The sequence below is a fragment of the Ziziphus jujuba genome, chromosome 2 (assembly GCF_031755915.1).
Source record: "Ziziphus jujuba cultivar Dongzao chromosome 2, ASM3175591v1".
Taxonomy (NCBI): Eukaryota; Viridiplantae; Streptophyta; class Magnoliopsida; order Rosales; family Rhamnaceae; genus Ziziphus; species Ziziphus jujuba.
Genome location: NC_083380.1, coordinates 30084950 through 30100989, shown reverse-complemented (window position 1 = coordinate 30100989; position 16040 = coordinate 30084950). Strand labels below are relative to the sequence as shown.

General features: G+C 33.5%; 3 protein-coding genes across 4 annotated transcripts; 1 reads left to right on the top strand and 2 right to left on the bottom strand.

The window, feature by feature from the left end:
• Window positions 1-7139: 7139 nt before the first annotated feature.
• On the top strand, window positions 7140-10186 carry LOC107419421 (receptor-like protein 7). Its single transcript, XM_016028177.4, has one exon. It carries the CDS (start codon window positions 7197-7199, stop codon window positions 10047-10049), a length of 2853 nt encoding a protein of 950 aa, XP_015883663.2. The 5' UTR covers window positions 7140-7196; the 3' UTR covers window positions 10050-10186.
• On the bottom strand, window positions 10175-13582 carry LOC107434788 (probably inactive leucine-rich repeat receptor-like protein kinase At5g48380). Of its 2 annotated transcripts, XM_048474275.2 has the most exons (3): window positions 12530-13582; window positions 12216-12348; window positions 10175-12014 (listed from the first exon to the last, which is right to left on the bottom strand). In XM_048474275.2, the coding sequence occupies exons 1-3, from the start codon at window positions 13442-13444 to the stop codon at window positions 11365-11367; spliced, it is 1698 nt and encodes a 565-aa protein (XP_048330232.2). In that variant the 5' UTR covers window positions 13445-13582; the 3' UTR covers window positions 10175-11364. The 2 variants fall into 2 exon arrangements, with proteins under 2 accessions (XP_048330232.2, XP_048330230.2); XM_048474273.2 differs by having other exon boundaries at window positions 10175-12348.
• Window positions 13583-14675: 1093 nt separating this feature from the next.
• Window positions 14676-15669, bottom strand: LOC107419445 (probably inactive leucine-rich repeat receptor-like protein kinase At5g48380). Its single transcript, XM_016028198.4, has one exon. The coding sequence runs from the start codon at window positions 15484-15486 to the stop codon at window positions 14686-14688; it is 801 nt and encodes a 266-aa protein (XP_015883684.3). The 5' UTR covers window positions 15487-15669; the 3' UTR covers window positions 14676-14685.
• Window positions 15670-16040: the final 371 nt, after the last annotated feature.

The following is a 16040-nucleotide window of genomic DNA, read 5'->3' as shown; positions in this document are numbered from 1 at the left end:
CTAATCAAATGTCCAAATTTGGCAATCCATGAAGCTGACGGGTGGCATCTCCTTTATTCGACATGTGGTGCATGTAAGAGGACGACACATGTAACCTATCACACGTCGATACGTGTCACCTTTTATAGCTTGACACATGGCATCACGATTAGACGACAGTGGTCTTCCAACTGTGTGACATGTGGCCTCACCAATGTGCACCATGTTTCCTTGCCACTATGTGCCACTTGTCGTCGCCTCGTTGCACCATGTGGCACCACTCATTTTGCGACACTTGGTGACCTTTAATCAATTGGGCCAGAGTTCACATGGGTCGTATTTCTATTATGCCCGAGTTTTTGGCTGAATACTAGCATTTTCTAACCACTGGCTGAGCTTTCAAACTAGGTTAGAACCAATAGAATTTAACCTCCTTACAATTATATTTTGCAATCTGAGTTCTTCTTACAGCCTTGATTTGTCTAATAACACATTGGATGGGAAGATTCCAAAGTATTTATGTGCTAAATTTAAAAAACAGCTTCTTCAAAGGCACCATTCCTAAAATGTGCAGTAATAATTGATCTTAGTTATAATAAATTGTAAGGGCAGCAACCAAGAACATCGTCCAACTACAAGATGCTTCAAGGTATTCTTGTCTCCAACAATCAGCTGAGTGATGTTTTTTCATCTTAGTTGGGGTCCCTTCCAATCTTAAAGCTTCTCATACTACTACACAATGGCTTCTATGGTGTGATTGAGAAACTTAAAAGTTATATTGAGTTCCTTACTTTGAGGTCAATGATTACATGAGTTGCTCAATTAATCTCAACCAACCCTTTTCATAGTGGAAGAACGGATAATGACTATTTATACCGGAACCAATGGTTATCTTGATTCATTAGAAATTGGATAGGTAAAGAAATTTCTCGTTGAGTTACGTACTGAAAAAAAAATAAACCTCCATTACAAGAAATCATAGCTTCTACCAAGACATTTACTGAGGAAGTAGAAGCCTTTTTGAAAGAAGCTATTCAAGAACAACCTGAACATTTTCTACTTCAGGAAGAAGTATAAAGAAAAGAAATTGATTACTATTAATCTTTATGAATCTTAATTCAATATTAATAAAATGTTAATTTAATACTAATTGTAATAAGTAGGTGCTTGATATCTCTTTCAAGAGTTTCACAGGTGAGTTTCTATCTCATTACATTTGCAGTTGGAATGCTATGAAGACCATCGTTCCTTTTAACATTTGAGTGTGATTTTTATTTTTACTATTTCATAAATTGGAATGTACTAAGTTGAAATTCATTTGGCAATCATAATTACAACCAAAGGAATGAATAGACACTATGGAGCCATCCCAGATATGTTTGCTTTTCTTGATATCTCAAGTAATAAATTTGATGGAGAGATTCCTACACTTTATGGGAATCTAAAGTCCCTTCACTCCTTAAATCTCTCGAACAATATGCTCACTGGTTGCATCCCATCTTCTTTGGGGAATTTAACAGAACTAGAGTCATTGGATGTTCCTCAAAACAATCTTTCCTTAAGTGGTGAAATACCTAAATGGATGTGGAATACAAGTTTCGACACTTTGGTCTTCTTCACCCTTTACAACAATTTCCTTACAGACTCTCAACCTGCTGTTATTCCTTGGGTTAACATGAAGTATACATTTTTTCATTTAACATGTTGCAAGGAGTACTACCAATTCCTCCACCATCCATCACGAATTATAATCCATTGAATAACCTGCTAAATGGAGAAATCTTGCCTATGTTTTGCAATTTAAGCTATCTCCATTTTCTTGATTTGTTTGGTAACACCTTGAATGGTATGATTCCAAAGTGTCTTGGAGACTTAAGTAGTTCTTTATGTATGTTGAGTTTAAAGAACAACTTCTTTCAAGGCAACATCTTGAAATATGCAACAACAATGCATGTAACTTGAGAATAATCGATCTTAGCTACAGTAAGTTGCAGGGGAAGCTACCATGATCACTGTCCAATTATATGATGCCTGAAGTTATTGTTGTCTCAAACAATCAACTCAGAGATGTTTCTTAGGTCTTGGTTGGGATCCCTTCCTGAGTTGAAGATTCTTACACCATAGCAAAATGAGTTCTACGGCATAATTGGTAAACCTGAAAACTACTTGGGGTTCTCCAAGTTGAAAGTGATTAATATTTCTTTCAATAGTTTCACAGGTGAGTTGCCATCTCATTACATTTTCAGCTGGAATGCTATGAAGGATATCAACCCTAAACCATTAACATATTTAAGTTGATGTTGAACTATACTGTTTCAAAGATTGATTGGGCCGAAGTTAAAATCCATTGCAATCACGATTAAATCTAAAGGGGAGAAGAGATATTATGGAGCCATCCAAGATATCTTTACTTTTATTGATATGTCCAGCAATAGATTTGAAGGAAAGATTTCTTAACTGTTTACTCATTAATCCTTTCAAACAATATGCTCACTGGTTGCATACCATCGTCTTTAGGGAATTTTGTGAATATGGATTCCACTGTAAAATCCACATATGCTCCCATTTATATATATATATATATATATATATAGATATCGTTGTTTAAGTACTGTGCTTCTGAGCATATACTGAATAATTAATTACTTCTCAAGAAAAAAAATGAGTTTTTAACTTCCAGGGAAAAGAACAAGGTTGAAATTTTGGAATGCCCTTTTCCCATTTGGTGTTTAATTTCTTCAAATTTTACTGATTCTTTTGCTAACTGAAGGAGGATCTTGAGTTTTGTGGTGTTTAAACCAATTACATTAGTCCAAGTGAAAGTCAACTGAACCTACTTTAAATTGTAAGCCAATATATATGAAATAATTACTGGGAATCAAATTGATCATGTTTGTCCAGACTATTATATATGTCTACATAGTTATGAATAAAATATCGTAAACATAAATTTAAACTATTACATGCTCTTCTCTGTTTCAATTGAAGCATGAAATTATTATATATCAGCAAATTTATGATATATTTAATTGTCACAGTTTATCTTTGCTATCAAAGGTTTACAATCATTATTCTGTTTTCATTGAGGTTGCTTGCACCCATATTCTCGAATCACTTTTGATTCGATATCTCTCTCCCAAAATCATTATTCTTTTGTACGTTTCAAGCATTGTTAGCCTTTGATTTGGAAATGGCCGAACACAATCTGATGCAATTCTGTGGAACCGCAAGATCTCACCTTTAAATCCTTGCCCAGTCAAAGATTTATCAATTATGTCATTCAAAATAAAAGAAAAAAATACTACTTAGAAGATGATCAAATAATTCCTCCAAAATCTTGTGAATACTCCTACAAAAAGAACTAGATAGTTTTCTCTACCAGTAATGAGCTCAAAAAGCACACTTCCATAGCAAAACCTGAACAATTTTCATTTGGATACACAAGCATTGCCCTTTCATGGTTTGATATGATAGAGTCAGGCAGGATAGGGTTTGCCATATTACTATGATGAACTACATGAAATTTGAATTTGTGTTGGAGCACTGCCAATCCTTTCGCTATTCCAACGGCAATTTTGATCCTCAAAGACCATTCCACAACCTTGTTGTCATCTTTCACAGGATGCAATCATCCATGAAGGTTGCCATTTTACATGTATTTGTAAACCAGAAACTTTTTATTCTTTTCTATGTAGAATCCCAACAGAGGGTTCAAGATTTCATTTCACAATCAATTGAAAGCCAACAGTTCAGATATGAATTGGCTCTCAATTTGTTCAAAGTCATTATGTATCCTCTTAACTACAAGAAAAATCAACCATTTAGAAGTGTTACCTTGTACATTATCCCCATATTTTCCTTTCCAATGACAAAATCAACGCTGAAATTGTCCATTAACGTGATAAGATTTAACTAATTTTACAAGCCTAGCAATCGGTTGAAAATGATCATAATCACTCTCCATTGAAGCATGGATTTCGAACTGAAATGGGAAGATCAAGATAATCCTGTTCAAGGATGACTTTCTTTCATTATTTTCATTATTGTACACGAATAGAAACATAGACATAGGAATAATAGACATATTACTGGATATAAACACAGCTATCACTGAAACCAGAAAACCATTTACAAATCCAACTTTGTAAGAATCCTCCAATTCTGCTCTATGTTGACGGCAGGGTTTCAATAGTTGTGCATTAATTGTTTGCATAGCTCTCAAGCCTAACGTTTGCTGCAATCAAATTAAGAACTTGCCTTGTCATATGCCTTTGTTTTAAGCGTAATCTGTTGTTTTTCCATCTACGAATGCAATAGAATGGACAATGTATTATACAAGATCATAATTTGAACTACTAAGAATAACAGGGGAACCTTAAATTGAATGCCTAAAAAAAATAATTGTTGATATTATTAAAAAAAAAAAAGGAAAAAGAAAAAGAAAAAGCATTTAAGTTTATGAAAACAATAAATGTGATTGATATATATAAGTAACGCAAAAGTGGAAAAAGTCACCCTTGTTTTGTTCATTAGATGCTTTCCAACTAATTCATAGTGTTAGCTAGCTAATTGACTCATAAACCTTATTTTGTTTTATTTTTATTTTTTCCTTCTTCTGCATTTTTTTATATTGCTATTTAATTTCTTGAAACCATGCTATTGAACTTGATAGTCCTGGTTGTCTTTTCTTTCATAGTTATTAAAATGATTCTTTGTGGTAATATCTTTCTTTAGTTACCAGTACTGTGATTTGTTGCTGGTAGTTTGCTAAGTCTTCTAGAGTTTTGCTAGTTATTGACATTGGTCATCATCATCAGTAAAATCAACTATTGATGTGGCTATTCATCAATTGGTTTCAATTTTATTTATTTATTTATTTATTTTACTCCTTAAAACTATAAATATAGTCGAAAAAAGTGAACTGATAATGGTAATCAATTAAATTGTACATGGATGTGTGTGTCCTAAGTTCTATATGTTGTATCATGATGATTTGCTGCAGTTTATTTCCTGAGTTCTCTGTTTATTAAACTATGTGTGGTGTAACCTTTTATATGTTTGTTTGTTGGATCGTTGATGAAATTGTGCACACAACATGATAAATGTGTTTGTTTGTTGGATCGTTGATGAAATTGTGCACACGACATGATAAATGTTTGATGTATTGTCTCACTTGGATTTTGCACAACATCATTTATATATATGTACGTAATACACATGAATTTTATAATTACATGTTCTTTTCTGTTTCTTAGATAATGAATTTATTATATTAGCAAATAACAAAAAAAAAATTTATTAAACCAGTTTACCTCGGTTTTTATTGGGTTGCAATCACCTATCTTTCAAAACTATTCAACATATATACCTTATTAAAAAGATATCAAGATATTTTCTTTTTTGTATGAAACTTTAATCTATGAATGTTGTATATTCTTTTTCAACTTTGAAATTTTTCGTTTTTTGTTTTTCCAACATAATATTTAATAAATTTGTTAACGTCAGGTCTTTCACGTAGGAAGTTGCAGATGGGAAACCATGACTTGTGAAGTGAACTTTGGTAAATAAATCTCTCATATTATTCAACATACCAACTGATTCAATAAATATATATATATATATATATATGTATATATATTCAACATTGCAAAAGAAATCAGGCATATAATGTTATATATTCTTTTTCATGTTTGAAAATTTTCCTTTTTTGTTTTTTCCAACATAATATTCAATAAGTTTGATAAAGTCAGGTCTTTGTTACAAAAATAAGACAAAAACAATAGCATTAGAAGAATGAGAATGAAAACAAAACACACAAATTTATGTGGAAAATCTTTAACAGGAAAAACAATGAGTGAAGAGAAGAAAAACTTTTATTAAAAAGATTGGTTTAAGAGATGAGCGAATAGAGCGGCTAAACTTCACATGATACAATTGACCCCCAAAAATGTAAATATATATTGGACGGATTCCACAAAATAATTTTCACCAAACAAGTTGCACCGTGAATTTTTTGAATCAGATCAATAAAAATTCAAATCATCAACTCTAACAGTCGAATCTTTCACATATAAAGTTGCAGATGGAAAACCATGAGACGTCTAGTTGGACCAGAAAGTGAACTTTGGTAAATAAGTCTCTCACATTATTCAACATAGCAGCTGATTCAAAAAAACAATATATATATAAAAAAAAAAAAAATCAGGCATATATATATATATGTTTGCTTTATTGGATTGGTTAAAATATTGGCATTTTCTAGGCTCGCTGATGTAGTAGGAAAATATGATGTATTTGATTTGATGTATATCAACATTACTTGTTAGATTTAAATTTGAATTAGTTTTAATTAGGAAATAGAAAAATATATATTATATTTAATCTCATTTATTTTAATTTATTAGCGGCTATCCTAATCAGATTAGGAAATTGGGAGACGTTCTCCTTTTTTATTATTTTTAATTTATTCTTTTTATGTTTTTATCTGTCCTTTATATAGATGTCTTTGGTAAATGTAACAAGAAAGTTATCTTGAATAATAATATTTGAGTTATTTTTTCCAATTTTGTCAACATACAATTTTTGTAACAATCCGTGACTTTTGTATATTTTTCTTGGTGTACGAAAATTTTTGTTTTTATTTTTGTCTTTTTCTATTTTTTCAACATACAACTATAGAAATTAGAGAAAGTCGGGCCATCCACATAGAAAAGCACAAAAGACAATCCAAAATAGGAGACCAAACGTGTATGTTGGAATTTAAAGTCCACTTTGGTAGATAAGTCTTTCTTACCTGTGTTGAACGTAGCAAGATATAAGAAATGAATTATTTAGAGTTTGGGATGACCGATCTATTTCTTGATTGTTTGTTTTTCCTGGAAATCTTTCATTGGTTTATACACTTGGCATTTTCAAACTATTACTTGAAATCAAAGTACATCTTAAAAAAATAACTATGCGTCATCGACACTCAACTTTTATAATTTGTAGTCGTAAAATGTCTCTATCTGTCTATCTGAAGAAATAAATAAAATTTTGACTGCCCAATAAGCACTTTAGTTAGTAGAACTTCCCAGCAAAATTTCTTATTAACAAATCTGCAAGAAAGAAATAACTTTTTGACTACGCAAGAAGCTTTTCCACGCCTCTATATAAGATGCTCTCTCATTAGAACCTCCAAGCTTTTCTAAGAGAAAGGGGGGGAAAATCAAAGTATTATGGGGTTGTCACCTTGTTTAGTATCAATTTTTTGTGTATTTTTGAAGCTTTTGGTGTTGCACATTGTGGTTCACAAAAATATTACTTTTGTTCAGTCATTTTGCCATGATAATGAAAGATCTTCCCTGTTGCAGTTCAAAGAAAGCTTTCTCATTTACAAATCTGGTTCTCTTTGTGATCCCAAGGTTTTGCAATGGAAATCTCTTGGAGTAAATACAAGCAATTGTTGCTCGTGGGATGGGGTCCAATGTGATGAGGAAACCGGTTATGTGATTGGCCTTGATATTAGTAGCAGTTGTTTATTTGGCTCTATCAACTCCAACAGCACCCTTTTCAATCTTGTTCATCTTCAGAGGCTTAACCTCGCTGGTAATAACTTCAATTACTCTCAAATTCCTACTGCTGTTGGGAAACTTTCCGGTTTAACTTATCTCAACCTATCTAGTTCTTCTTTTCGTGGTCAAATTCCAATAGAAATTTCACACTTGTTTAAGTTATCACAACTAGACCTGTCTGTGAATTCCAATGATAATGTTAAGCACAAGGTTTTGGAACTTAAAAATCCAAGTATGAGTAGCCTACTACAAAATTTGACCAGTCTAGAAGTTCTTGATCTCAGTTGTATAAACATTTCATCCATAGTACCCGATTTCCTTTCAAACTTCAATTCTTTGAGATCACTTTATCTTACGAATTGTGGGCTGCATGGTGAATTTCCTGCAGCCATTTTTCAATTGCCAAATCTAAGAACTCTTGATGTAGGATCCAATAGGAATCTCAAGGGTTATTTGCCTGAATTTCACCATAGAAGTCCTCTTAAAGAATTGATACTTTATGAAAGTGGGTTTTCAGGAACCTTACCTTCTTCACTCCACATGCTTGATTCATTGGATATATTGGATGCTTTTGACTGCAACTTTTCAGGGCCTATTCCATCTTCACTAGGAAAACTAACCCAACTTACTACTTTACAACTTGGGCATAACAATTTTAGTGGTTACATTCCCTCTTCTCTTCAAAATCTTACCCAACTCACTGCTTTATGTCTCTTTCATAATCATATAACTGGTCCAATCCCTCCTTGGCTAGGAAATCTTACCAAACTAATGATCCTCCAACTTGCACATAACCAATTCTATGGTCTAGTTCCACAGTCATTATCTAACCTCATGAATCTTGAGACTCTTTATCTACATACCAACAAATTAAGTGGAGCTTTGAAATTCGACATATTTTCCAGCATGAAGTCTCTCACCGAACTACAACTAAATGCAAATAACTTGTCGCTGCTTTTTGAGAAGGGAAACAAAAATTCAACAAGCTCAAAATTCATTCATGTGGGATTAGCTTCATGCAATTTAAGTGAATTCCCAGATTTTATTAGGCACCAAAATGAATTGAAAGGGTTGTCACTTTCTTATAACAGGATAAGTGGTGAAATGCCTAAATGGATGTGGAATACAAGCTTAGACACTTTGGCCTTCTTCTCCATTCGCAACAATTTCCTTACAGGCTCTCAACCTGCCATTATTCCTTGGGTTAATTTGAAGACGTACATTGTTGCATTTAACATGTTGCAAGGAGCACTACCAATTCCTCCACCATCCATTATTGTTTATACTGCATTAAATAACATGCTAAGTGGAGAAATCTCACCTGTGTTTTGCAATCTGAGCTCTCTCTACTTTCTTGATTTGTCTGGTAACAACTTGAATGGTATGATTCCAAAGTGTATGGGAAACTTAAGCAGTTCTTTGTATGTGTTGGGTTTAAGAAACAACTTCTTTCAAGGCAGCATTCCTGAAATATGCGGCAATAATGCAAGTAACTTGAAAACAATCGATCTAAGCTATAATAAGTTGCAGGGGAAGCTACCACGATCACTATCCAATTGTATGATGCTTGAAGGTATTGTTGTCTCGAACAATCAACTCAGAGATGTTTTCCCATCTTGGTTGGGATCCCTTCCTGAGCTGAAGATTCTCACACTGCAGCAAAATGAGTTCTACGGCATAATTGGTAAACCCGAGAACTACTTGGAGTTCCCCAAGTTGCAAGTGATTGATATCTCTTTCAATAGTTTCACAGGTGAGTTGCCATCTCATTACATTTTCAGCTGGAACGCTATGAAGAATATCAACCCCAAACCGTTCACATATTTGAATGTGATGTTTAACTATACTGTTTCAAAGATTGATTGGGCCCAAGTCGAAATTCGTCATCCAATCACGATTACATCCAAAGGGGCGAAGAGATATTATGGAGCCGTCCAAGATATCTTTACTTTTATTGATATGTCCAGCAATAGATTTGAAGGAGAAATTTCTGAACTGTTTGGGAACTTAGAGGGCCTTTACTCATTAAACCTGTCAAACAATATGCTCACTGGTTGCATACCATCGTCTTTAGGGAATTTAACAGTGCTTGAATCATTGGACCTTTCTCAAAACAATCTCTCAGGAGAGATCCCTGAACAACTAAAGCAACTTGGATTCCTTGGAACCTTCAATGTATCTCATAACAACTTTACAGGACGTATACCTCAAGGGAACCAATTTAATGCATTTGACAGCAGTTCATTTGCGGGAAATCCAGGATTGTGTGGTGATCTGTTGCTTAAGAAATGTGGTGATTTAGAGCCTCTATCACTGCCACCTTCAGTTTTTGAAGAAAATGATGATTCAGAGTCTTTATTCGAATCAGTTTGGAAAGTGGTGTTGATAGGATTCATAAGTGGGTTAGTTGCTGGAGTAGCTCTTGGCGACATGGTGATCATAAGGAGGCATGGTCGGTCAGTTAAGATGCATTGCAAACGGAGAAGACAGAGGACATATCAAAGAACTCGAAGATAGAAGGCTGTGGGAACTCTCTCTGCTATGTTTGTTAGTTTTTTTTTTTTTTTCCTTGTTTACTGTATGTGTACACTTGCTTCGGTTTTGAACTTTTTTTTTTTTTTTTTTTTTTTTTTTTGGGGGGGGGGGGGGCTGTGCGTGTAATCCTAGATTTCAGAAAACATGGTAGAAGAAATGCTGTAGTTTTTTTTTCAAAATCTCTTGCATGACTTGCATAAAACGCACAAAAATACCAACAACAAAGGAAGTATATGAATGAATTGGAAGCAAGCTAGACTTCCTTCTGCAGATGAAACAGAATTGACCAGAGGAGATTTAATGGGAAACAATATGTTAAGACAAAGTAGGGATTTTGAACTGCTTGTAATTAAGAAAGGGGAAATCTGAAAGTAAAAGCATTGAAAAAATAATTGCTAATATTTGTAAAACATAAAAGAAAAGAACGCTTGTACATGTCCACAAGTAAATTTTTGAGAACAATAAATATGATCAGGAAAACAAAATGGAAATGAACCAAGCTCATTCCATCAGAATCCTTATATATATGGTTGAAAGAGACCGAGAGCAAAAAGGAAATGACGTGTCATTTTGATGGACCTGGGAAGGATATCAGTGACCCATTAATCTCCGTGAATAAATAAATAATTAGACGACAACGGATGGCTGATATTTCAACAAAATTATCAAGTAATGCAAAAGTGGAATAAGCCTCCCCTGCTTTGTTGACCAAATCTTACTTTTATAATGTTCTTCTGCAACTTCAATTTTGCTCTTTAATGTTTTGAAAATGTGCAATTAAGCATGATTTTGAAAATGTGCAATTAAGCATGACAGTCAATGGTTGTCTTTTCTTAGAAAAAAAAAATTGAAATAACTAAAACATTATGCCAAGTTTGAATAGAAACTAGCATCCATGATATGCTACATAGTATTCTGCTTCTTTCCAAGCAAGGAAGAATTTCCGTATTTATGTATACTTTAATTTACGATCCTTAGAAAATGTTTTCATGAATCTCCTTAAGAACCAATGAACCTGAATTTTCAACAATAAAGAAAATTTAGTTCACTTTTCAATGTGCCAAAGGACTGTTTTTGTTCGGAACTTCCATTTTTTGTTACATTTAAAGCATTATAGATGTGCGTGTGTGTGTGTGTGTGTGTGTGTGTGTGTGTGTGTGTGTATGTCCGTGTTTGTGTAAAATATTGTAAGCATACACTTCAATTATTACAATGCTTTTCTCTGTTTCCAGTGAAGCATGAATTTGTTACATATAAGCAAATGACAGAATTATTTGACTATCACAGTTTATATACCCTATCTGAGATTTACAGTCATCAGTCTCTTTTCATTGGGTTGCATAAGTATTCTTGGATCACTTTGGATTCCATATCTCTCTCCAAAACTGCTTATTCTTTTGTAGACTTCAAGCATCCTTGGCCTCTGATATGGAAATGGCTGAACACAATCTGAGGCAATTCTGAGGAACTGCAGGATTTCTCCACTAAATCCTTTACCAATCAAAGATTTATCGATTATGTCATTCAGAATAGAAGAATCACTGTCACTTGGAAGATGGTCAAACCATTCCTGCAAAATCTTCTGAATACTAGTAGAAAATGAACTAGGAACCGTTTCTCTTCCCGTAATGAGCTCAAAAAGCACATTTCCATAGTTATAAACATCTTTCTTAACAAAATCAGATTCCCAGACCCCACTATTTACTAACAAACCTGAATCATTGTCATTTGGATACAGAAACATTGCCCCTCCGTGGTTTGATATGATCGAGTTCTCAAAATTTGATATGTTCGGCTGGAAATAACGATCAAGTAAGATGCTCTTCGTTGCAATGTTACGATGGACTACTCGGAATATGCACTTGTGATGGAGCCATGCCAATCCTTTCGCTATTCCAACGGCAATTTTGACCCTCGAAGGCCAATCCAAAATCCTATTGTCTCCTTCTGCTGGATGCAACCAATCGTGAAGGTTACCATTTGACATGTATTTGTAAACCAGAAACTTTTCATTCTTTTCTATACAGCAGCCCAACAAGGGGATTAAATTTTCATGTCTCAATCTACTCAAAGCCAATAGTTCAGATATGAATTGGCTCTCTAATTGTTCAGAGTCATTTTGTATACTCTTAACTGCAAGAAACCAACCATTTGGGAGTGTTGCTTTGTACATTGTCCCCATCTTTCCCCTTCCAATGACATTAGCGACATTGAAATCGTCTGTTGCCTTGACAAGTTCTGTGAAGCTTATTTTATTGACCAATTTTTCTAGCCTGGTATACTGTTGAAAATATGATCATAATCAGTTTCCATGAATGCAGGAAATTAGAAACTGAAATCAGAAGATCAAGATGAATCCTAGTTCAAGGAGACTTTTTTTCATTCTTTCATTACAGGACAAAAGAAGCAATATTGTAAACATAAAAAACTGAGCATATATACGACAGGGAGGGAAAGCAAACCTCTTTGCCGTTCAAAGTTTTCAAAAGGTTCCATTGATTAGCTTTGTTTCTCTTCTTGTTCCCGACCATGGACAATGATATTATCTGCATAACCAGCTGTATAGCTTGCAACCAAGAACTAAACAGAGACACAAACATAGACATCATAGTCATATTACCGAATATAAACACAGCTATCACTGAAACCACGAAGCCAGTTACAAATCCAAATTTGCAGTAATCATCCAATTCTTTTTCATGGTGATGGCAGGGTTCCAAAGGACCCCCACATAGTCGTGCATTGTGTGCGTAGCTCTCAGTCCTAAATTTAGCTGTAATGAATTCAGGAACTTGTCCTGTCAACATATTATGAGCAACACTAAATCCTCTGATCCTACTAAGAAGACCCAGTTCCAGAGGTAAATTGCCTACTATCTGGTTGTGATTAAGCCTAAGAACATTCAGATAACTACAGTTCGAAAAGCTGCTTGGAATTTCGCCAGAAAAATTGTTGTGGGAAAGATCAAGGATAGTCGGATAGGGTATCAACCTAGATATATTTGATGGTATGGATCCTGAGAATGCATTATTGGAAAGGTTCAAGGACACTAAGCTACTGCAAAATTGAATTCCCATAGGGAATTTTCCCCTAAGCCCCATACTAGAGAGGTTTAAAGCTAGTACCTTGCTCTCATCAAAGTGCCAGCAATCAACCCCAGAAAATTTACATAAAAAACCTTCTGTTTGGTTGTCGAAGTTCCATGAGGAGGTCAAGCTATTCAAAGGATCTTCAATGGATTCTTTGACAGATCTCAAGCAAAGTATATCACTCAAAGTACCATGAATGACACTGAACATACCTAAATATGACCAGACAACTAAGTGAATCAAAATAACAGATGTTGCATTGAGGCTCATCTTTGTGTGAGAATTCATCAGCTATTGAACTTAGATTGGAACAAATAAATTAAAAAAAAAAAAAATCAAACCCAGAAAAACTTTAGATTAGCAATGAAATTGGAAACAATTGGATGATGCATGAACAAGAACCCGAAGAAGAATTTATTAGTGTACACTTACCAAGTTTCTCGGTAGTTCACTGGGTCAAGGTAAACAATAATCAAAGCCAATATATGTTGTCTGGGAAAAAAAAAAAAAAAAAAAAACGTTTTTCAATCTGTCATAAAAATTAAAAAAACCAGAAAAATAAAAGTTCAAAACATTACCGTTGACTGAAAAAAAACTGATGGGATGGTTTCTCTTCGAACTTTCAACGACGCGCTTTACTTTTCTTAGTGATTTTATTGTGAATTTTTTTTTTGTTTTTTTATTCTACTTTATGGAAAATGCATATGACATCCATAAGATATCTTTCCTCGAATGAATGATCCTTTTGATATACCTAGATCAACCCAAATGAAACTAGCTAGCTATTTTAATGGTTTGTAATGAAGTTTCAGAGATTAAAATATGTTTCAATATTATCTTTAAAAAAAAATTAATTAGCAAACGTAAATACACATTCAAAATTTATTTTTACAAAGAAATGTGTGCATAGAGTTTATCTGGGACGGCAAAAAGAAAACCACAGAAACTTCAAACAACAATAACGATGTATTGGGCTTCATTTTGAAAATGAGACGGCACAGCAGCCCATCATGTGTTACATGTTAAACTTGCATCATGATATTCAGGAATCTGAAAGTTTTTCATTTTTATTTTCCTTTTCCGGAAGTGAAACTATTTGTTTAACCTGTGGGAGGGGAAGTTTTCTCCCAACTTGAGATTTGAACCACGAAAGTGTATTCTAAGTAGTTTAATGAATGTGCATCGGGAGCAAATTTCAGATAATTCCAGAACTATTCAATTTGCTCTCAAAATCTATTAACATTGCTATATTATAAGTATCAAAATATTGATTAAATCTATTCGTCAAATATATGTATTGAAATATTATTAATAGAAGTATTTATATAATTTAAGTATTAAAAAAAATGAGTCATTAAATAAATTAATGATTTAGGAGAAAACTAAACCATCTAAATGTTGCCATAAACTTAATCAATAATATTGTTGGTCAACATCATGTGGATCTCCAATTTGACCAACTGATTTTATTTTTTTTTTTTTATGCATTGATATTGCAAAATAAATAATGTTTAAAATTTAAAAAGGAATCATTGTAAAAATACAATGACAAATTTTTTCCCCCTTTTTTTTTTTTTTTTTTTGGGCACTAATAATGATAAAGTTCCAACTTGGATATTTGTGCACAAGTTATTAGAATTATGTTGTGATATGGATAATAGAAATTCTAATTCTAAAGTTCCACATAGTCGTGCATTGTTTGCGTAGCTCTCAGGCTTAAATTTAGCTGTAATGAATCCAGGAACTTGTCCTGTCAACATATTACGCGCAACACTAAAGCTTGTGATCCTACTAAGAAGACCCAGTTCCACAGGTAAATTGCCTACTATCTGGTTGTGATTAAGCCTAAGAACATTCAGATAACTACAGTTCGAAAAGCTGCTTGGAACTTCGCCAGAAAATTTGTTGTGGGAAAGATCAAGGATAGTCAGATAGGGTATCAACTTAGATATATTTGATGGTATAGTTCCTGAGAATGCATTATTGGAAAGGTTCAAGGACACTAAACTACTGCAAAATTGAATTCCCATAGGGAATTTTCCTCTAAGCCCCATATTAGAGAGGTTTAAAGCTAGTACCTTGCTCTCATCAAAGTGCCAGCAATCAACCCCAGAAAATTTACATGGAAAACCTTCTGTTTGGTTGTCGAAGTTCCATGAGGAGGTCAAGTTATTCAAAGGGTCTTCAATGGATTCTTTGACAGATCTCAAGCAAAGTATATCACTCAAAGTACCATGAATGACACTGAACATACCTAAATATGACCAGACAACTAAATGAATCAAAATAACAGATGTTGCATTGAGGCTCATCTTTGTCTGAGAATTCATCAGCTATTGAACTTAGATTGGAACAAATAAATTAAAAAAAAAAAAATCAAACCCAGAAAAATTTTAGATCGGAAATGAAATTGGAAACCATTGGATGATGCATGAACAAGAACCCCAAGAAGAATTTATTAGTGTACTAGACTAACCAAGTTTCTTGGTAGTTTACTGGGTCAAGGTAAACAAGCCGATATATGCTGTCTAGGGAAAAAATAAAAATAAAAATAAAAATAAAAAACGTTTTTCAATCTGTCATAAAAATTAAAACCTGAAAAATAAAAGTTCAAAACACTACAGTTGACTGGAAAAAAGCTGACACGATAGTTTCTTTTGCAACTTTCAACGACGCGCTTGGGTTGGTCGACGTTATTAATCAATCTTATTTTTCTTAATGATTTTATTTTGAATTTTGTTTTTTTTATTTTACTTTATAGAAAATGCATATGACATCCTTAAGATATCTTTCCTCGAACGAATGACCCTTTTTATATACCTTGACCAACCCAAATGAAAGTAGCTAGCTAATCAAGTTTTAGAGATTAAAATATGTTTCAATA